The following is a 23479-nucleotide window of genomic DNA, read 5'->3' as shown; positions in this document are numbered from 1 at the left end:
TATCTAAATTTAATAACAAGATATAAAATTTAATCTAACGTACTACAATCTATCTCTCCTAAGCACGGACCGTATCCAGGGATCACGGCACGTCAGTAGAAGGTATAGGACGTGTAGGCTAGATCAATACCTCAGAAAAATAAAAAGATATGAAATAAAAGCACAATTTTATTGCATGAAAATTAAATATAAAAAAAAAATAAAAATCCATTTACAGGCTTCATCATATTCCTGGATTGAAGGGATTTAGCCACGCATCAAGATCTCTAGCTCCATATTCTCCTAATTTTTGATCCCTAAAGTTTCTTGATTTTTTCTCTATTTTTTTCTTATTTTCCACTGATTTTTTCTCTTCTCTACACTTATCCCGGACCCCCCATTTATAGGTGAATTTTTCACCTTTTTCTGATCACAAAAGGAGTCCTAAAACCCTTAGAAATCATATTATACCTGTATAAATAATTTATGACCATTAGATCTTCAATGGACCGTCCAAATTTGATCAAAAAATACCGTTTAAGTCCTTTTTACGGTCGGAGACATTTTCAGCCATCCAATCACGTTTCAGATAAATTTTTGGCCATTGATCAGCGCCTGTTATTTCCTTAACATAATCGGGATGAATACCAGCCGTTGGATTAAGCTTCAGATAGAAATTCGACCGTTCGATCGTGCCCAGAAATCCTATTCAAAGTCGAGAATGATGTCAGCCGTCGGATCTAGTGCAGGATTGATATGAGCCATCGGATCACGCAGATTTCTTCCACCTCACCTATGAGCCGCGTAGTGGACCGCGAACCTGTTTCGATGGACCATGCCATTGCTTCTGTGGAACGAGCGGTCGGTCCACCGTACATCGAAAGCTATAAATTTTATTTTTTTAGGATATTTTGCTTGATTTTTTGCTTCAATTTTTATCTGAAAAATAAGAAAAAATATGTATTAAATTTCTCAATAATTTCTCATCATTTTGGTGCTTAAAATTGCTCAATTAAATCAACATCTATTTTTCATAAATATGCTCTAACTTCATATTTTTTTAGAATTATTTATTTTTATAAAAAAATTTAATTTATTCATAACATTAGATTTTTAAGAAAATGTTAGCATAATAAATTATCAAAAATACCTTCAATAAATATAAAAATATATTACTTATCAGTTTAACCCACGAATTCACTGTCCACGTGGATAATTTGTGGGTTGAACCTACGAATTCTCTCATCTACGTGGCTTCCATGCACGAAAGTTGAGGTTTGAATTCGTGTGTTGAAGATATGGGTTCAAGTTAATTCGTGCCTTCAACCTATAAATTCAAGAATTCATGGGTTGTGCCCATATATTTTTTTTAAATCGTGATCTTTTCTATTCCTCCCCAAACCGTCGGTCCCCCCTCTCCCATGTCGTTCACTCTCTTCCGACCGTCCGATCTCCCCTCCCCCACGTCGTTCCCTCTCTTTCGATCGTCCGGTCCCCCCTCACCCACGTCATCTCGCGTTGCTCCCCTCCCCTCTGATAGCGGTCTCGCCTCTTGGGCCCCGTTCCCCCTCCACGGTCCCCCCTCGCCCGCCTGTGTCGTCACCCTTGGATTAAATCCATCGGACCCCCTGCCCCCCGGTGCTCCCCTCTCCTCCGACAAGGGTCACACTCCCTAGGCCCCGTCCCCCCTCCACGATCCCCCCCCGGCCCACCTGTGTCGTCACCCTCGAATCGCACCTATCGGACCCTCCCTCCCCCACCCTCTGGTGCTCCCCTCCCCTCCGACAAAGGTCGCACTCCCTAGGCCCCGCCCCCCTCTACGGTCTCCCCCCGGCTGCCATTGTCCTCACCCTCTGAAATTGCCACCCAGATCCCCTCTCCCCCCACCCCCCTCTCCTCTGACAAGGGTCGCGCTCCTTGGGCCCCGCCCCCCTCTACGGTCCCCTCCGATTGCTAGTCCGATCATTGGTGTCTCCATCATCCTGATAACTTTTTTATATCATTATCTATTTTTTTAATTATTATAAGTGAAAAAAATAAAATTAATAATTATAATTTTTTTTTTAAGTATGTAAAATTTTACAATATTGTAAAAAATTATTGAGTCACATAATTAGTTCAAGTGAATTGTTATTAGAAGATTTTATTTTCATTGCTGACTTTGAGCTATATAGTTTATTTTTTTTTGCATTTAATTGGTGATTTTACATAGGGCATACTAAAATTATTGTATTTGTTATATATATGTAGTGATGGAAAAAAAAATATCACGACCTTATGCTATATAAATGATTCTATAGTTTATGGACCAAATGGTATTGAATACATTAGTCGTCCTCAAAGGGCAATTAGAATTATACCTGAAATTAAATTTGAGGAGTTGGAGAATAAATTATGTAGAGTTTTTCATGTAGACAAAAGCAAGAATAGACTCACGATAATATATAGACATCCATAAATTGTACAGCCGACATTATTAAAGTATGAATATGTTCCGATTAATGAAGATGAAGATATTGAAATAATCTTTTCAACGGTTAGTTCGTACTCATATTTATCGGGTACAGAGTTGTATCTAAAAATACAGCCTACTGAAGCTGAACAAGATGAATATGAATTAGCCGATAGATATATAAGAACAACTTAGGGTATTGAACAGATCGATCTATCTAGAATAACTCAGGACACTGAATAGATCGATCCATCTAGAACAACTCAGGGCACTGACCATGTATCAGGGACTCAAAGTTTCAGATATGCAGAGGATCAGTTCTCTATAGTAGATCTTGATGTGGTAGGTGTCACTATCAGACAATCATCAATTTATACACCTAACGATGATATGGTGCACATAGATAATCGGCTATTTGAGGAAAAAGACATACGAAGTGGAGATAAGATGGACTTCCATCCTCAGCAAGCTGGTACTTCTACTAATATAGAGTGCAGACCTGTGGAAGAGCACCCAAATTTAGGGATATTTGAAGCTCCTTCTGGAACATTTAGATCAATTAATTGGACGACAGCTAATATATCAATGTCTTCTGGATTAGAGGCATGGTGTACCAGTTGGGAAAGAAGTGTCGAGTTGTCAAAAAGACTTCATTTTGCAGATGAGACGGAACTGCAAACTGTAGTAAAACAGTATTATATTGAGAGACATTATGAATTTAGAGTTGTCGAGTCAGAGCCAAAGCTTTGGGTGGTAAAATACAAAAATAGAGAGTTAGGATGCAATTGGATGCTCCGAGCTATTAAATGATATGATTATTTTGAAATCACAAGGTATATCGGTCCACATACATATGTTTCAGCTATGCTTTCTTAGGATTATTCTGGTCTTGATTCGAATTTTATTGCCAATGAAATTTAAGATGTTGTAAAAAAAATATCCATAATTTTTATTGCCGACATCGGTGCAATTATTAAAAATAGATTCAGCTATATGGTCAGTTATAAAAAATTGTAGGAGGCAAAGCAAAAAGCAATGGCATTGACATATAGAGACTGGGATAAATCTTATGACTTATTGTCAAAATGGTTGCGTGCTGTACAGAAATTTAATCCCGACTTTTGAGTGAAGTTCATCAGCACTTCCATCGGTTATCCTTTATTAGCTTATTTGATCGTATTTTTTGGGTATTTGCACCATCAATTGAAGGTTTCAAACACTGTAGACCGGTTATCAGTATCGATGCTACATTTATGTACGAAAAATATCAGGAGAAGCTGATGATTGCAATAGCTATTGATGAGAACAACCAAATTTTTCCATTTGCCTTTGCTATAGTAGACGAGGAGTCTATTGATACATGGGGTTGGTTCTTGGCTTGTCTTAGATGTTGTATTACATCACATCGTGGTATATGTTTTATTTCAAATCGGCATTCAGGTATATTGTCGGCTTTGCAGAACAAACATCTTGGCTGGCAACCTCCAAATGCACATCATGTTTATTGTTTGCACCACATAGTGAGTAACTTCAATACTCAGTTTCGAGACTCCAGACTCAAAGATTTGGTGAAAATAACTAGAATGCAAACATAACTTAGGAAGTTCAATAAATGTATGATGAAGATTGAAAAGGTGAATTCGGAAGCTATTCAATAGTTGAATGAAATTTTCATAGAGAAATGATCTCATGCACATGATGGTGGTCGAAGATTTGGAATGATGACCACTAATTTATCTGAATATTTTAATGATATATTAAAAAATACATGCTTTCTGCCGGTAACTTCGTTGGTGCAACTGATATTTTTTCGATTTATATTATATTTTGATAGTCGACGTACCCAGACAGATGAAGCATTAACTAGAGGTGAAAGATTTGTTCCATTTGCTATAATTTGTGTGATAGTCAATCAATCAAAAGTAATATCTCATAATGTCACAAAGTTCGATAGAGCAAGTGGAGTATTTTAAATCCAAACAGTATTCCATGGGTCATATAACAATAAAGGCAACAATACTCAGGTGATGGTAGATTTTAGTAGAATCAATACATTTAAATTATTACGTATTATAAATAAAAAATAGTTTTTTGATCTAATAAGCTAATATGCATGTAGATAGTATGGTTATCTGAGTATACATATACGTGTCAGAAATGGCAGTGTTATCATTTACCGTGTTCTCATGTGATGGCTGCCTATACACATGTGTCAATTGATTTTTGACGATATGTTGATCAGTATTATATACTAGAGGAGTATCATCGTAATTATAGCCATCAATTTCAACCCATCCTGCATGCAGATTATTGAGCACAACAAGCAAGTGACATCACCATTATACCACAGAAAAAATGATTGCGATAAAAGAGAAGGCCACGATCCTTTAGACTGAGGAATGAAATGGATTGGATGGAAGTCGGGAACAGAACTACGTGTCAAAATTATGGCAAAGTTGGATATAGCAGACAGATATGTTCGAGAATCAAAAAATGATTTTTTTTTATTCTAACTTGTATTATTACCAGAAAAAAAAAATTGTATTATTATCAGTTGTAATGTGATACTACTTTTGTTCTGACTTGTTTCAAATATGTGTTTCTTTGATGGAGTATCAAATATGTGTTTATTTGATTCAATAATAAAAAATTATTTTTATAAATATCTTCTATAGTATTGTGCATATGGAGCCAGGGCTAGTAGATCAGACGGGTTATATGCTCAGACGTCTCATCGATCTTCCACCATTTGGGATAGACAGGTATATATTTATATTAGATATGTTTAAAGACTTAGAGATTTGAGTTAACTTCTTTTCATATTTACAGGAGCATTCTTTTCTTCGATGTTGACGACAAGAGCTAGCCTTTACTCACTCGACCCCGCTGGATATACGGATAGTTCTACTTTTGCAGCAAGTGGATTTTTACGGGCTTAGCCGTATGGGATTCATCTCGCTAGATTGGCATTTGATCACCGTGTTCATAGAGCGGTGGCATCTAGAAACTCATACATTTCATCTGCCACCTGGTGAGTGCACTATTAGTCTGAAGGATGTTTATGTTCAATTGGGTTTATCAGTTGATGGTCTTTTAGTGATAGGTAACACACGTCAGGACTAGCATTAGGTATGTTTTGATTTGCTAGGTGTTGTCCCACTTGTTAATAAACTCAAGGGTTGCCGATTGAATCTTGCATGGTTGGGATAGCAGTTTTTCAAGCTATCATTAGATGCAGACATTATAGCCATACAATGTTATGATAGGACATATATTCTGCAGCTGATGGGGGGTATTTATATGCAGATAAATCAAATAACATGATGCATATAATATTTTTGCCACTACTTACCAATTTTGAGACTACAGAACACTACAGCTGGGGTAGTGCGGGCTTAGCATGGTTGTATATAGAGCTTTGTAGGGCAAGTAGGATAGATGCACATGATATTGCAGGACCTTTGAATTTACTCCAGGTGTGGGTCTGAGATATGTTTCCATCTATAGCTTCTCGTCAGTTACTTCAGCCTCCTATAGATCTTATTATGGATTTGGCGGGTGGAGATGCATTAGCAGCTGATCCTCTAGCCATGAGGTATGTAATTGTATGTGTCATTATAATCTTCAAACTCTAAATTTTTATATTTGAAGTATATTTGTATGTACCATTATAATTTTATTATGTAGGTGGAGAGATATTTTTGAGGTGACCGAGGTTTCTACCCATGTTTTATTGAGTTATCGGCATCATTTTGATCATCTTGGATTAGAGCAAGTATAAACATAACTGATTTACATTATTTGGATAATCTCTTAGAACGACTATATTCATATTACTTATACTTAATCCTATGGATGAAAAGATTGTATGGCAGCCATATACTCCTCTGATCCTAGCAGATCTACCAGATTATTATTTTAGTGGACAGCATATATGGCGGTGTTGGGTGATACTTCTATGTTTTTTTATCGTCGAGTGGCACTATCTGGATAGAGTGATGCACCAATTCAGATTATGATAGACTATTTTGGAGGTTTGTGATACAGATTTCAGACTTCATCCATCGACCTTCGGGGGTGCGCCGATCATGATTGGGGAAGAATTCATCAGCAGTGTGTTGCACTCTAGCAGAGTCTGTGGGATTATATTATAGATGGTCTAGCGACCGACGGTATGATGGACTATTATGATGACTATATGGAGTGGTATCGTCGCATTATGTGTTGATTCATTTATCGTGGTGGAGCGATGATTGACTATCTGGTAAGATTTCATATTTTATTTTTAATTTTCTATGATTAACATAGGTTTATTTGCCTACTGCTCATCCTTTGTTTGTGTCAGAATGACAGTCGGACGAGGATTCATCGTTTGGCTCGTCTAGACTTGTTATCCATATTCAGACAGCTTATCCAGGATATTTGTACTTCAAGCCTCCACATCATCCGATAGCATGCTCATATCTCCACCAATATTCACGATCATGGCCGTGGCACTATAGAGTCCACTCCTTTACCTTTCATGCATCCCTCATCATCAGGGGCACCTGCATTGCATTGAGGAGGTACCAGACGATATTGCTTATCATCATTTCTGATCCCAGATCTTCCATCATTCAGTTTGTATATGCCCTTGCCCGTGTACATGCATAACGATATGATCCAGTTTTAGTCCACAGAGGAGACTGCAGTACATTTTGAGTATGCAGCGGTCGAGTATGAGAGATCGAGTGAGGGTTCGATGGAGTATCGTATCGAGTCGCACGAGGATCCGACTCAGGGGTCGGACGAGCATCATACGGGTCCGGACAAGCATCATACTGAATGACCGAGTAAGGCTCCACCTATGGGTCGTCGAGTGCAACCTGCAAAAAAAAAGTGAAGACCACCTTGTGGGACATGATGTATATATTTTTATATTTTTTCATGTTTGTAGGACGTATGGATTTATGGATTTATAGTATCACATATATTTTATTTAATATATTTTGGCATGTCAAAGGAGATTTATGGATTTATCTAAGCGAAAAATATTTAACAAAAAAATTATGATCCTAATAATTTAACAAAAAAATTAAAAAAAAATTAAAAAAATTGACTGGCCCAACGGTCGACCAGCTACATCGTGCGGTCGACCGCATTGGCACATTTTGCATGCCATAGTGGTCGATCAGACAAACCGATCTGGATCGATCGAATGGCTCGATCTACAACGATCGACCGAAATCATCAGGTGGTCGACCGTACTGGCACATTTTGCATGCCACAATGGTCGATCGGACTGACCGACTTGGGTCGATCGATCGATTCGATCTACAGTGGTCGATCGAAATCACTAGGCAGTCGATCACACCCAAAGGGAATTGGGCTCTTTGTCGACCGGCCTAAGGTTTCGGGCTCGATCGATCAGTTCGGTGGGCCTCGATCGATCGAAATTCTCAGGTGGTCGATCGCAGTGACACAGCTTGCGTGCCACAATGGTCGACCGGCCTGAGATTTCGGGCTCAATCGATCGGCTCAGTGGGCCTCGATCGATCGATTTCCTCAGGTAGTTGACCGTCCTGACTAATTTTTAATATATTTTTTAAATTATAAAATTTTTTACTTAATTTTTTTATAATTATTGATTAGATACTAATTATTGATTAACCACTTTGCTGTCAAAATCATATCTTAAATTTTACATAATTTTGATCAGATTATAAGATTTCTCATCTACATTAACAGCAACAAAAGAAAGGTACATATGCTTACATCAAATCAAAGTATATTTATCTAAAAATAAATAAAAAAGATGATAGATCTTCGGGTGAAGCATCACATACTGCTACTAATCATTGAAGTTTAATTATCCGGAGCAGAGTCTGTGATGGTGGAAGAAATTGACGGTAAAAATGCTGTACGAACTGATCAAATCGTCCAAATTTCTCATCCAATCGGACACCCATTTGTATAAATCCCTCATCCAGCCGAAAATCCATATGTACAAATCTCTTGCTAATAGATATCTCCAATGCATCTATGCAAGCAGATAATGCATGCTGATCGAATGACTGCTGATCGGACTGTGTAGCATGTGTAGGCTGCTCTTTATCGATAGGATGACCACCTCCTTCACCGTCATATTCTTCTTCATCTACTGTAGACGTACGCATCCATACCCCATCATGAAATATATATCCCATACACCTCAAAGATGCATGATTGTAAATATCATTATGTTTAATCTTGACAACTTCATCATCAGTCGTGATGTGGACATCAAATGTCTCGAATATAGCAGTCAGAACAGCTCCATATGGTAAGATGGTTTTTGAACTTTGAAAACATTCATTCATATAAAATATCATTAAATAGGGCAAATTAACCCTATCACCTAAAAGAACCATTCTTAGGAGATAAACATCTAAATATGATACGTGTTCTCTATGACCTCCTCTAGGCAGAATATTAAATGTAAAATTGTGATGGATTAACCTAGTTTCAAGTGGTAATAGATTTGCATTAGGTTTAGCAGTCGCACTTATATTGTCCTCAAAAATAGTTCTAACACAAAGTATAGTCTAATACTAGATGATTCCAAATAGTACTACTATTGAAAAATCTATAACCATTTGATGAAATATTCAAAATTTGATCTAAAATTTTACAGTCAAATTCGATCAATTATCCTTTAACATACGATGAAATAGAACAAGACTTACTATTAAAACTAAAATTACTATAAAAATAGTGAATCAGAGTAGGATACGTTGGCTTGTTAAGCGTAATCATAGATAGTCAATCCATCTTTTCAAACAAAAATTTAATACAAAAATCATTAAAACTATTTAAATCAACTATTCTATCTCCTACAACTTTTCTTTCAGAAAAATTTGATTGAAATTTTTTACTACACTCACTATTTGAAAAAAAAACTCTTCATACCTACGAGATGGTTGCTTTCCTTTCTCTACTCGAGCCCTCTTTTTTTTCGATAAAACTCTATTTTTTTTGAAGCCATAATCGATTTTAAGAAGAGGGATCAGAATTTAGTACAAAGAAATTTTTGAAAATCTCAATGAGTAGTAGGAAGGGCAGGGGGTAAATTTAAAGACAATGAAACTATGGGTTGGAACCATGAATTTTCGAATTCATAGGTTCAACCCACGAATTCATCCAACGGTAGAAAATTTCAAATGAATTCGTGGGTCCAATCCACAAATTTTGTTCAAATTTAAAAAAAAAAATCATTATGGAAATTTGTGGGTTGGACCTACGAATTTCTGAATTCGTGGGTTGGACCTATGAATTCATTTGATTAATTCGTGGCTTCAACCCATGAATTCAAATTTTAAAGTTCGTGCATAGAAACCATGTGGACCAGAGAATTTATGGGTTCAATCCACAAATTATCCACGTGGACAGTAAATTCGTGGGTTGAATCCATGAATTTATCCAACGTGCCCCTCACATGATAGTTTGGTAAATAATTTTTGAACCACGATATTTTTGAAATATTTTATTAAAAATATATTATTTAAAAAAATCTCAAAAACTTTTGCTCTTCACATAGTGGCTTTGCTACCATGGGTGGTAGCCTTTTGCTTTCTACATGCTTTGTATCGAATAGGAAACTGAATGAAAAAAGGGGAAAAAAAGGGAAAATAAAAGAGATACTAAGGGATACGAGTAGACAATAAAGCAGGATAATGATATTAGAGAATGATAATATGAACAAGATGATGAGATAAAACCTTATTTGAATTGTAGGTATCTATTAGCATGCGAATCTATTTGGAAACTATTTCAGTCTATATGCATTTGGTAGTTCATTTATCTTATATGAATATAACTATTTATCATGAGAATCGAAATTTGTTATTCATTTTGTTTGATAAAAATGTTGAATGAACTATGTTTGTAGAATGGATGGAAACCAAAAAAATTTTTGGAGATGCACGTCAGCTAAGTTATGCGGAGTTTCTCACAAAATGGATATTGAATATCAAAGATAAAATATGGACCAAAAATTAATGGCAGAATCATTCATGTTTATATCCTAGTTCGGATGGGTTATATTATTTAGTAATATTTTGAAATGTGGTAAAGAGACTAAGGAGTTATAATGAAACTAGGATTATTAATAATATTATTTATCTCACATTTCAATCAACATATCATATATTTGGTTTATTGAGAGATGATAAAGAATAACACGAAGTATTGAATGAAATTTTTAATTAGGCAATTGCATATGGATTAAGATAATTTTTTATTACTTTGATCATTTACTATAAGGTAACTAATCTGCTTAAATTATTGAAAAGGCATTGGAAAATATTCTCAAATGATATCATTTCCAGATTAAGAAATATTTTGGATCTTCCTAATTTGAAACTTTTAGAATCACAACTGAAAGTTCATATTCTATTTGAACTGAAAAAATTGTTTAACAAAAATTACGACTCTCTCTAAATACAATTTATCTATACCTAACAAAATTATTACAGAAGAAATAAATAATATATTTTTGAGAGAAAAGCTGGATTATGATATCCAAAAATTGCAAGATGTGCATTCAAAGTCATATAAAGGTTTAAACGTTGAACCAAAAATATTTACGATGAAGTTTTAGAATCCCTATATAACCTTAAAGGAGGGTTATTCTTCGTACAAAACATAGAGGAATGAGAAAATTGGCAAACTATTATTTCAAAAGTTCATTTGGAATCATAGATTGTTTTGGTTGTAATTTTTTCAAAAATTACATCTTCTTTGTTTGCTGACAATATAACAGTATATTTTAAATTCAAAATATTAATATATATTTACGAATATTCTACATGCAAAATGAAAATAGAATGCAACTTGCAAAGTTGATTGAATATACAAGTTTGATAGTATGGAATAAAGCTCCAATAAATCACAAAAATTATTTCGGAACTCCTAATAAATCTTTAAAAGATATTTTGAAAATAGCAAACTCAAACAATAATGAAAAGCCATCTGATGAAAAGGCCATCCTTCTTGAGGGAGATTCCAAGCAAATTTTTCTCATTACGATTGGAGGTAGCAAGAAAGAAACGATTGATGCATTTTTTAGTTAATCTTATTTATGAAAATATTATAATTTTTTTATTTTTAAAAAAATATAATTATTAGATAGCAACATAATTGATAGATCGAAAAATTTGATGGCTGAGTTTGCTAAATGGGATTTAGATATTGGCAATGGTGTAGTTTGTTACATTGCATTAGAAGAAGGTGAGGAGCCAAGTTGGATGGAAATTTCAGATGACTTGCTTATAAAAGGTTGTGAAAACTCTGTTCAGCATATTGCACAAGTAATTTATCAAAAATTTCAAGTGAATTTTATTGACCCTTCATATCTAAATATGAGTGGTATTATCATCCCACGAACGAAATAATTAATGAAATTAATTCGCATATATTTTTTTTTAGTTCCTAATAATGAGAGGATATATTTAAGTTTTGATACAATACGTAAATCTTTGTTAAATGCTGGTTATAAGAATATTCTTTATCCTATCAAATTTTAAAATTCTTTAAAATTTAGTGGAATTCCACATCATGGTTTGCAATTGAAGATAGGTTGTCCTCTAATATTGCTACGGAATATCAAGTAGATTGTAGGTCTCTACAACCGTACCAAGTTGATAATTACTCAAATGACTTCAATGATCGTCATTGATAATCATGCTGGTCTCAAAGTGTATATCACCTGTATTGTGATGTAGGTTTTTAAAACAAAATGACGTGAACTTTTGTTATGCAATGACCATCAACAAAAATCCAAGACAAAATTTGAAATATACTAAGATTTACTTACCAATGTCCAGAGCAATTTCACGATAGGGTCTTAAAGTTTTGATTGAAAATGATTTTGTAGTTTTGGACAATTATACAAGGGACATTGTTTATAAAATTTTTTATGCGATCGGCTTTCGGATACTATTTTTGTCTATAAAGAATATGATTCTTCATTGTTTATAAAGAAAATGATTCTTCATTGTTTGCTATTGTTGTTTGATTGAGTGCTATTTTTTGGCATTGAAGCTAGAAAAACATAATTGGAAAATAAAAGTAATGCTTTCAAGAACGTGGGATTCCATGAACCCCAATATGAAAAATTAGTTGATTAGTATTGATTGCATATTCTCTAACTATAAGGTTGCTGAGATTTCTATTTATCTCTTTGTTGATATTTTTTCTCATCAAACCGGCATGTATATATTGATAATATATCTCTTCTATGTATAAGGAATTTCTGTTCCAGGATCCGTACGAAAAGAAGATGCTTATCAGTTTAGAAATCTTTTTACTGAAGGAAATATATATTATTTAAAAATATAGAAAAAAATTCAAGTTATTGTCCATCGATATATGATTTACATAAACAAATGGATGATTATACAAACGTGTGGAAAACAACCCTAATGCTAAACCTATGCACAGGTTCAATTTTGTTGATTTAGTGAAATCCCATAGATATTTTTCATAGATTTGGATTATAATCCTATTCGAAGAGCCCACGTTGCAACTCGAATAGAATATTTCATAAGATCTGTGGTGGTAACGAAAGACACAGGCCGAAAAGTCCGAACCCGAAGCCCATCATTGATCTCATTGGGGGATATGGGGGGCAACGTCCCTTGCAGTACGAACCAGTATAAATATTATATTTTCTATCAATATCAGTAGTTTTTTTGAGAGATTTAAAAAATCATATTAAGACTAAAATTTGAAGAGTTTTAAGTGATTGTATCTCTCTTTTTTCATCATACTGAAATTTTTTCTCTCGTATCTTGTTCGTGGATGTAGGTTTCACAGTCGATTCACGTAAATTTTATGTCTATTTTTTTTTCTCTTCTCTATTCTATGTGATCGTGTAAGTTTATATATATCTTATTTTGTACTTGTAATAACAGATAATAATATTTATCTGACAGATATGCCTAAAAAATAATTACCTTATCTCTAACAAATATTAATAAAAGTATAATTATACAATGCTCCGTGTTTTGTCATGCAAATGTCATTGGTCTTTTTATAGTTGTCGGCCCTCTTGCCCAGTTACATATTAGAAAAAATTAGTTTACAAAAGAAATTTAAAAATAAAAAACTTAATATAAACCAATTCAGCTTTCATTTTTCTTACAACCATTTATACAATATTTTTGTTCTTTTGTTTTTTACCTTACTCTATCATATTTCATTTGACTAGCAGGAAGGAAAGGTTGGCTATCACTTTGTTGATAAATTAGGTCAGGAATTTGATAAAAATATTATTCGCAAAATGGAGAAACAGGCCGGTGGTAGTCATCTTAGTTCATACGATTGTCAGAATATATAAAGACGGCTTTCTTCATATTTTATTTTTTAAGAAATAGGCACCAAATTGCTTGGCAATCGTCGGCGTCGGCCATCCCTTCCAATCTCCCTCAGGTGGTTTCCTTCCCATATATCTTCGAAAAAGAGAGGCCGATGTCCTCCCTGCTCTCCCATTGATCTCTGCCGTCGCTCTCCTCCCGATCCCCACCGACGTCGGGCTCCCCCTTCCAATCTCCCGCAGGTGGTGAGGCGCAGCCGGCGGAGATGCAGCTGCGGGGCGCGGCAGGGCGGCGGGGGCTCTTTTTTTTTCCATGAACCGCGTAAGGGGTGGGGAAGAAGCATGATCGATAGAGACCGTGTGGTCCACAAGAAAAAAAAAAAAAAAAAACCCGCCCCCTCCACCACGTGGCTCCATCGACCGTGGCTTACCCCGCCCGCCACCCCCTCCACGACGGCTGTGCTGGTCGCCGCCCCTGCCCCTGTAGCTCCACCGACCGTGCTTGCCCCTCCCCCCCTGCGGCTCAGCCGGCCGCCGCGCCCTACCCCCACGGCTCCGCCTGCAGCGCCTGTGAAACGCCCCGATCACATCCTAGTTGTACATAAAATCTAGCAAATATTTTATGATAATAAATAATCGGGGTAATCCCCCCTACTATAAGTACATCATCCTCTCTACATTTGTCGCCGTAGTGCGCACACTATTGATCTCTTACTCTAACTACAACCATCTTGTTCCACGTATAGTACTAAAACGGAACATTTGGAAGGAGACATCTGGATTGCCAGAAACTGAGGGCGAGGCACCAGGAGCTCGCTCTACCAGAATAACCAAAAACTTTGCATTTGGTTTTGTTTAGTTAAATATAAACCAGAAAGCATTGCTCTCAGCAATCGTGTCAAAAATAAGGTGGTGAAAAAAGTAACAATTATCACTCGAAACAAATTTCTAAATTTAACTACATAATGCTTTGTACAACATTAGTAAGTTCGGGTAAATAACTAAGAAAAAAATAGCAGGCAATCAGCAGTAGGAACCATTCCAGATCAGCGTAATGAGGATCACACACCATTTTACTTCTTATGCTTATGCATTTTACAATCAGGAGAGTTCTGATGCAGAGGGGATAATGGCTGTCTTGATGAATCTGCAGCATTGAAATCAATCGACCGTCCCAGTGGGCTGCAGTCCTTCTGACTTGATTTACGCTTTCCCTACACAAAAAGTGGATCTGATAAACACATGATTCCAAAAAATGAACTGAAGTGAAATATAAGGAAAATATATGGATAAGGAACAGCAGTCAATCTTTGCCATGTCGGGATTACAAGTGCTTCCCTATTATTTCTCTTATCCCTAATTTCCTGTATGAATTAGTAGTAGTTTGGTATGAACTGTTAAAAGAAAATTCATAATTCAGATAACTAGTCAAAACTTGAAAGAAAATGGGATTGAGTTTTCTTCTCACTTTAGCAGAAGCACTGGCAGAGCGTTTGCTGTCAGATCCATGGTGATGCCGTTCTCTCTTTAACAGCCCAAGCAGCCTCTTGTTCTCTTCATCCAGCATTTTATTTTCTTCGAACAGTACCTTGACCTTATATAAAATGTAATAGGATACAATCATTTAAAGAAAGCCTTGCCCTCCCATATATTTCATCCATAATGGTTTTCCCTGGTTAGAAATGAATTTCCATAACCATACCTCTTCTTCAGCTCTATGGAGATTAATCCTCAGGTTTTCCTTGTCCTTTTTCAAGGATTCGACTTCAGCAGCTAATGCCATTATCTAGAGAGCATGCAGCATTTTCCAAAATAATATCAGAATACGAGTTAGTATACAGCTAAAATGGGAAGCAGAAGAAAGATAGGACTTCGGGAACATGGACAAGACAGGATGATATATCTCATAGTCAGAAGAACAGGAACAGAGAAGAAACATGGAGATGACACCAAAAAAAGTGAACTACAGTAATTAAAAACAATAACAAGCATAAGAGAGTATGTAAGATCATCTCTAATGTTGTTCAAGAATACATTCCTTTGCAAACCAAGAACAAGGTCAAATGGAACCCCCTAGTTACTAGTTAAGGATTCAGAGAAGTGCCATTTTCCATACAAACTCAGCATAGATACACAATCTCTTATAGCAACCACAGAAGTTGTATTTAGCTTATTAGCAACAGTAGCCACAAGAACCAGTAAAACTTAGTTCCTCAAGTTTCAATTAGCCAATTTCAGGCTAGGGATCAAGCTACCAGATCACCATAGCCAGCTCATTAGAGTAAAATATCATGTAAAACTGGAAATAGAAATAAGTCAATAACCATTATTTTTCAAAAAGTCTTGGAAAATATGATATGCTATGAAGAAACAATAGGATGAATAAGGGAAGGGAAACATAGCCATAACATATTGGCCATCTAATAGCCTAGCATAAAATGTCAAATATGTGTTGCACTAGTTAATCAGAATTCAGGGAGATAGAAAAATCACTTTCACATAAGTATGAGTTCAAGAAAACCAATATACTACTACCCTCAAATGTGTATTGCAAGAGTACTACAATGACTTTAGAGTGGCAATTTGAGAAACTAGACATGGTTTTCCAATTCTAAAAAGCTGATAAGAAGCACTGAGATAATTAATTTGCTAGTCAATGACAAAGAAAAGCACCTAAAATAAGCATACTGACAAATTTGCCTTTAAATATAACTCATTCACAAGCATAAGTACAGGAAAACCGATGTAGCTCCATGATGCATGGCGAAGAGTCAGCTCAAAGGTTTATCTTTATAATCCAAAAATGGTTTAAAATAGATGAAAAAGAACCTGGACATAAATTTCTTATTTGATGGCCAATGCCAGGAAGGTTTCCAGATTCATTATATCAACAATATCACAAACATGTAAGAAAAAATTATTAAGTATACAAACCAACGAAAAAAGATCAGATTGCTTACACAAGTAATAGGCTCTCACCTCATTACACTACAAATTTTCAAATCTGATAATTGTTGAAATAACTGTTAACACAGGTGGCCATATAAGCATCTAGTTAGCCTGCGGGCAATTAGAAAGAGACTACTGCATAGGCCTGCTTATTCAGTTGTATTCCTCAGCATCTTCAGGGAATCCTAGACTGATGCTCAAGCAGCCAATTAGCTAGCTCAGCACTAAGAATGAAGCCAGAATATCATAAACATATCGAGTCCATAAGGGTCTGCTTTGGCATAAAAAATCATCCTTTCTAATGGCCTTTATACGCCCCCCCCCCCCCCCCCCCAAAAAAAAAAAAGAAAAAAAGATATAAGCCAATTATACAAGTGCCTTACAAAGATTTATAAATTTCACCTCAAAAGAATTTCTGCATAATATTGTGAGAATATCTATGTTGACCTCAAATCACATATTCTAGCATTTAATGCTCTCCAAAATCAAAACCATGACCAAGCTTCTATCCTTATGACCACTCAATATCCACAAGCTAAGGAAACATGCATCTTAAGTCCCTTATATTTCCAAATTGATTCAGGCAACTTATGGTTTAAACTCAAATGAGCTTCCACGATCACATAGAATGCAAATTCCCATTTCATAGACAGCATGCACTGATCAACAGTGACACAATCATCTTCAAATCAATTTAAAATCTTAGAATATTACAAAATGCTTCTTATTCTCTTAAAAACCTTTACAAAATAAACATTCAGAATCAACATTATGCACCTCACGTCCTATGGTGTGAATATTTCATGTCTCGGCTTATGGAGTTCATAAATATTACCAGGCTTTCAGTAATAAATTCTGCATGTAGAATAACAAGATGCAGTGTAACACTTATTTTATATTGTTAGGATTTGACGCCTCGAGATTCAGCCCACATTGAGCCCACAGTGAGGTTCGCGGCGAAAAACGGAGTCCAACGAGACCAAGATCACCTGAATCGGAGCTCGGATGGAGAAGATACGAGCTTTCGAAGATGGCACGAAAACCGAGGCGGCGGAGGATCGCCGGCGACCGGCGGTGGACGGCAGCGGCGCGTGGGACGCGCGACCCAGGCCCACGCGGGGGGGCCCGCAGCCCAGCGGGGCGCGCGGCCCAGGCGGGCGCACGGCCCAGGCGCGCGCGGGCGCGCAGGCCCGCGCGCAGGCGCGGCCCAGGCCCGCGCGCGCGGGCCGGCCCAGGCCAGCGGGCCTGCTGGCCCTTGCCCCGGTCCACCGTGGACCGGGTGGTCCACGGCGCGGTCTGTGGACCGCGTGGGCGATTCCCACGCGTTTCTCGCGGTCCACGGCCCTATTTCGTGGACCGGAGCGCGATCGGAGGGCCCAGGTGATTCCCGGTCTTGATCCGACGGTCAGGAGGGTTTCTTGGCTTTGTTAAGGAGTCATAATCCCTTTCTAATCATGCTTTAACCTTTGTTTAAGCCTTTAAAAGGCCTGAGAACGAACAGAAGGGTGGTGCTCGGGTTTTTCTCGCCGCCGTACGAACCGAGAGGAGAGAGGGGCGTGAGGCGCTGTGAGAGAAGGAGCAGGAGGCTCCTGGACAGCGGTCGCCAGGCTCTTCAGGGGTTCAGGGGGTCTCCAAGAGAGAGAGAGCTTTTATGAGGGGAACTTCATGTGAGAGAGAATTGGGTGTACAAGGGTTGAGGGTGAGGTCTCCTCTTGTAAAATTTTCTTTTCATAGTGAAGTTTGCATGCCCCGTGGAGGCGAGCCCTTTTGTGGCTGATCCACGTATTTTGATTGTTTTTCCTTTTGTTTTGTTTCTTCTTTCTTCCTGCTGCATCGCGTGGTACTGAAAGGATCTTGGGAGGTGGTGTCTTGGCCAGACATCCACCCAACAAGTGGTATCAGAGCAAGGCGGTACAAGGACGCAGATTGCAGTGGTGGTGAGCAAGACTGAAGATGGAGAAAACAGGAACAATCAGGATGGAGATCAACAAGTTTGATGGTAAGAGTAATTTCTCCTTGTGGCAGGTAAGGGTGAAGGACGTGCTCATCCAACAGGGGTTGATCGAAGCTCTCTTGTGCGATGAGAAACCGACCACCATGGAGGTGCGGGATTGGAAACGGCTACAGATGCAGGCGGTGAGTACCATCCGCATGTACCTGGCGGATGAGGTGGTGATCCATGTGCTGAGCGAGACTTCCCCGACGGTGCTGTGGTCGAAGCTCGAGGAGTTGTACATGGCGAAGTCTCTCACCAACACTCTTTTCCTCTGGAGGCAGTTTTACCAACTGCGGATGACTGAGGGACAGAGCGTGCAGGAGCATCTGAGCCACTTCCAGAAGATCCTCACCGACCTTCTCAGCGTTGGTGAGAATGTTGAGGAGAAGACCAGGGCGCTGGTTTTGCTGGCGTCGCTTCCTTCTTCGTACGAGTCCTTGGTGACTGCTCTTCTAGTGGGGAAGAGTACTATCAAGATGGACGAGGTCACCGCGGCGATACTCTAGAACGATGTTCTCAGGAGGGAGAACCCAGCTTCGAGCTCAAGTGGCGATAGCTCAGCTTTGGTGGCTTCTGGAGGAGCAGGAGGCGGTAGACGGAGCGACAGGAGATCGCATCGAGGGCGGTCTAAGTCCAGGAGGGACTTGAGCAAAACCAGGTGTTACCGGTGTGAGGAGTTGGGGCATCTAGCCAGAGATTGCCCTCAACTGAAAAATCGGACGGTGGCTGCTGTAGCGACGGCCGGCAGCGATTCAGATGGAGATGTCCTGGAGATATCTGACGAGGTATCTACTTCTTCCCAGTAGTGGATATTAGATTCTGCATGCCCCTATCATGTATGTTGTAGAGAGGAGCAGCTTGACTCCCTGGAAAACAGTGAGGGCACTGTATATCTGCCGGATGGATCGAGCTGTGCGATCAGAGGCATTGGGACGGTCAGCTGGAGGACACATGACGGTGCAGTGAGGAGATTGGGGGAGGTCCGATACATACCCGATTTCAGGCGGAATCTTATCTCACTTAGCAGACTGGATTCGAGAGGCTACAGGACGGTAGCTGGTGGAGAAATCCTGAGGGTGCTACGCGGCGATAGAATTGTGCTGGAGGGGAAGAAGGGGAGCAGAGGACATTATTACCTGGCAGGGAGCCCAGTGCGAGGTGGAGCATCGGGAGCCAGGCGGAGCCCAGAGCGAGGTGGAGCTCCAGGAGGCGGATCGGGCACGAGACAGGAGACTCGGGAGGACGAGAGGCGACGTCGCAAGGTAAGATTCCTATTGCCGCAGGATGATGCCCCGAGCAGGTCTCAGGTCAGGAGGAGCACAGCATACGACGGAGATGGGATCGAGCAGCCTGGCTCGACTCCCATGTTTGCCCATCCATGATCAGCAGGCGATTACTCCAGGGCATGGGGGCGAGGAGATCCAGAAGCTCTCGGAGTTTGGAGGAGGCCGAATATCGAGTCGAGGTGGAGATTGTTAGGATTTGACGCCTCGAGATTCAGCCCACAGCGAGGTTCGCGACGAAAAACGGAGTCCAACGAGACCAAGATCATCGGAGCTCGGATGGAGAAGATACGAGCTTTCGAAGATGGCACGAAAACCGAGGCGGCGGAGGATCGCCGGCGACCGGCGGCGGACGGCAGCGGCGGCGTGGGACGCGCGACCCAGGCCCACGCGGGGGGGCCCGCGGCCCAGGCGGGCGCGCAGCCCAGCCGGGCGCGCGGCCCAGCGGGGCGCGCGGCCCAGGCGGGCGCACGGCCCAGGCCGGGCGCGCGGCCCAGGCCCGCGCGCGCGGGCCGGCCCAGGCCAGCGGGCCTGCTGGCCCTTGCCCCGGTCCACCGTGGACCGGGTGGTCCACGGCGCGGTCTGTGGATCGCGTGGGCGATTCCCACGCGTTTCTCGCGATCCACGGCCCTATTTCGTGGACCGGAGCGCGATCGAAGGGCCCAGGTGATTCCCGGTCTTGATCCGACGGTCAGGAGGGTTTCTTGGCTTTGTTAAGGAGTCATAATCCCTTTCTAATCATGCTTTAACCTTTGTTTAAGCCTTTAAAAGGCCTGAGAACGAACAGAAGGGTGGTGCTCGGGTTTTTCTCGCCGCCGTACGAACCGAGAGGAGAGAGGGGCGTGAGGCGCTGTGAGAGAAGGAGCAGGAGGCTCCTGGACAGCGGTCGCCAGGCTCTTCAGGGGTTCAGGGGGTCTCCAAGAGAGAGAGAGCTTTTGTGAGGGGAACTTCATGTGAGAGAGAATTGGGTGTACAAGGGTTGAGGGTGAGGTCTCCTCTTGTAAAATTTTCTTTTCATAGTGAAGTTTGCATGCCCCGTGGAGGCGAGCCCTTTTGTGGCTGATCCACGTATTTTGATTGTTTTTCTTTTTGTTTTGTTTCTTCTTTCTTCCTGCTGCATCGCGTGGTACTGAAAGGATCTTGGGAGGTGGTGTCTTGGCCAGACATCCACCCAACATATATTACTTGAGTTCTTTACTTCATATAAGAATGACGAAGAGAGGAATAAGAAAATATGAAGTATAAAGGTAATCACCTAATGGGTCTCTCTAATTCAAATAGAACTTTCTTGAGTGAACAGGAGGATGTGATTGTTTTCCTGAAGCAATTAGGGTTCCTTGAGGCCTATATAGACAAGAAAATATATTCACCTATGACTATTTCAAAATCAAATAAGAACCAGAATCAAAAGGTGAGAAATGCATTTCCTTTTTTCATGCTAAAGGATGCCTCTGTAGCCCCTCACTCTCCTAATTCCCATAATGGGTTATATGAACCATCACTAACATGGAAAAAGCCGGTCTTCTCTCTCAAAAACTTTATGTTATTTTCAATTGACCATTTCAGATCTTTTCAAGTTGATGGGCTGTTTTGATCCTAAGACTTCTAGGAACGGGACTTTTGAAAAAAAGAAAAAGAAAAAGAATTTCCTAAAGGTAAGATTTTTGGGAGTCCATGTACATCTAATAATAGAGATAATTGTACCATAAGGAGAGCTTTTTGCATAGCATGGCTTAGCTAAGCAGATCCTTCTCTTTCTTCCCTATTTTTTGTTCTACTTTCTAGTTATCCAAGTTTCTCAAACAACCTTACAGTTAAAAGCAAAGACGCATGGTTCCTCCTATAGAAATAGTAAACTACAACGTGTGAATATATATAACTTTCATAATACAACTTTAGTTTCTATTTTCTTGCCTTGTGACCTAAAATTGCCACAACTGCTTTTATAATAGGTAAGATATCTAAGAAATCTACTCAATGCTTATTAGCTGATTAACTAAAACAGATGATGCCACAAATTTTCTCTAACATACTCATTAAATAAGTTTATTTACAGTGGCATCATAACATTCGACTCAGTGTTGTTGCATGTTACTCCAAAAAACAACATTTTTTTCCCCATAAGGAGCCACCTATAAGGATATTAGAGTAATGAAAAAGACAGTAAAATCCGAAAATACCTCTCCCGTTAACAAGATTTTTATTTGATGTCAAAAGAACAAAGGTTACTGCCTTCTTGTCCCCACAATTCTGTTAATTCTATTTCTCAACTACAAATTCTCAGCATTTTTGGTCAAAATAAGCATTAAAATGTCAGGATTCGGGAAATGTTCCCCTATTTTGATTTACAAAAATACGAAATATATGTACAGGAGAAAAAGAAACGAACAGAATCTATACTTACAGAAGTGTCGTCCTGCAACCTTGACCGAAGCTCATCATTCTCCTTGGCCAATTCATCGCAAGATTCCATGACCCTCTCAAGATCCCGTTCATACAGCGAGCACTCCTTCTCCAACTTGGCGCAGTGATTCACCAAATCATTATATCCCGACGCTACAATCTCCTTCTCCTCGATGCACCTCCTCAACCCCTGGGCATTCATGGTAGCCTCGGCCTACCCAAAACGAAATCAAAACTTCCCCATAAAAAAACCAAACCCTAGAAACCCAGGAACAAGAAAAAGGCGCAAAAGATCAAAGAACCCTAACCTTATATTGCTCCACACGCTTCTCGGCCTCCTTCAGGCGCTCCTCGAGGACGAAGATCTGATCTTGGAGGCGGTGGCGGGCGTCTTCGGAAGCTAGGAGCTTGAGGCGTAGGTTCTTGTCGGAGATTGGGAGGCCGAGCGAGTTCTCAATGGATTCACGGATGTACTCGTCGGTCTCTGGATCCATGGTCTCTTGGCCAAGAAAACGTATGAACCCTAGAAATCCTAAAGATTTGGCTGCAGTCAAGAAGTTGGGAACCTTGGAAACCCTAAAAAATTGAGGAACGGGGCGAAAGGCCCTATGAGGGACCGAGAGAAGCGAGACAAGAGAAATCGAAGGGGGAAGGGTTTTTTTCCTGTCGGAAAGAGGATGAGAGAGAGGTTTTAAATGGGCTGAGGGTACTAGCCGTTGGGGGGATCGATTTCGAATGGAAGAGGGGCGGGGACCACCACCGATGCATACACGGCAAATACCGGTTCGTGATGGCGACATGCGCTGAAGGCGCAGGCTAGCATAGAACTCGTCGGATTTTGAATTGTGCATCACGATTCGGAACCGCGTGAACCCCACCGGCGACGTGAAGAGACGAGCTTAGGAAGTAGGAACCACATGAAACCTTTCCGGTTAATGGGTGTCTCTCATCATGCAAACGTGCGTCCAACAAAAATTCTACATATCTCACGCTCGTAAATCAGTCCAGATCAGGTGGGATATAACATTCTACGTGTCCATACTTCCCCATGCATCCACAAAACTACATGGTTGAGGGATGTTGGT

At 39.6% G+C, this 23479-nt stretch overlaps 1 protein-coding gene across 1 annotated transcript; it reads right to left on the bottom strand.

The window, feature by feature from the left end:
* Positions 1–14691: 14691 nt before the first annotated feature.
* Positions 14692–23432, bottom strand: LOC105058902 (uncharacterized). Its single transcript, XM_010941971.4, has 5 exons — positions 22703–23432; positions 22396–22608; positions 15466–15549; positions 15232–15357; positions 14692–14977 (listed from the first exon to the last, which is right to left on the bottom strand). Exons 1-5 carry the CDS (start codon positions 23243–23245, stop codon positions 14837–14839), a joined length of 1107 nt encoding a protein of 368 aa, XP_010940273.2. The 5' UTR covers positions 23246–23432; the 3' UTR covers positions 14692–14836.
* Positions 23433–23479: the final 47 nt, after the last annotated feature.

Source organism: Elaeis guineensis, chromosome 16 (genome assembly GCF_000442705.2).
Source record: "Elaeis guineensis isolate ETL-2024a chromosome 16, EG11, whole genome shotgun sequence".
Taxonomy (NCBI): Eukaryota; Viridiplantae; Streptophyta; class Magnoliopsida; order Arecales; family Arecaceae; genus Elaeis; species Elaeis guineensis.
This window is presented reverse-complemented; position numbering and strand designations above follow the sequence as displayed.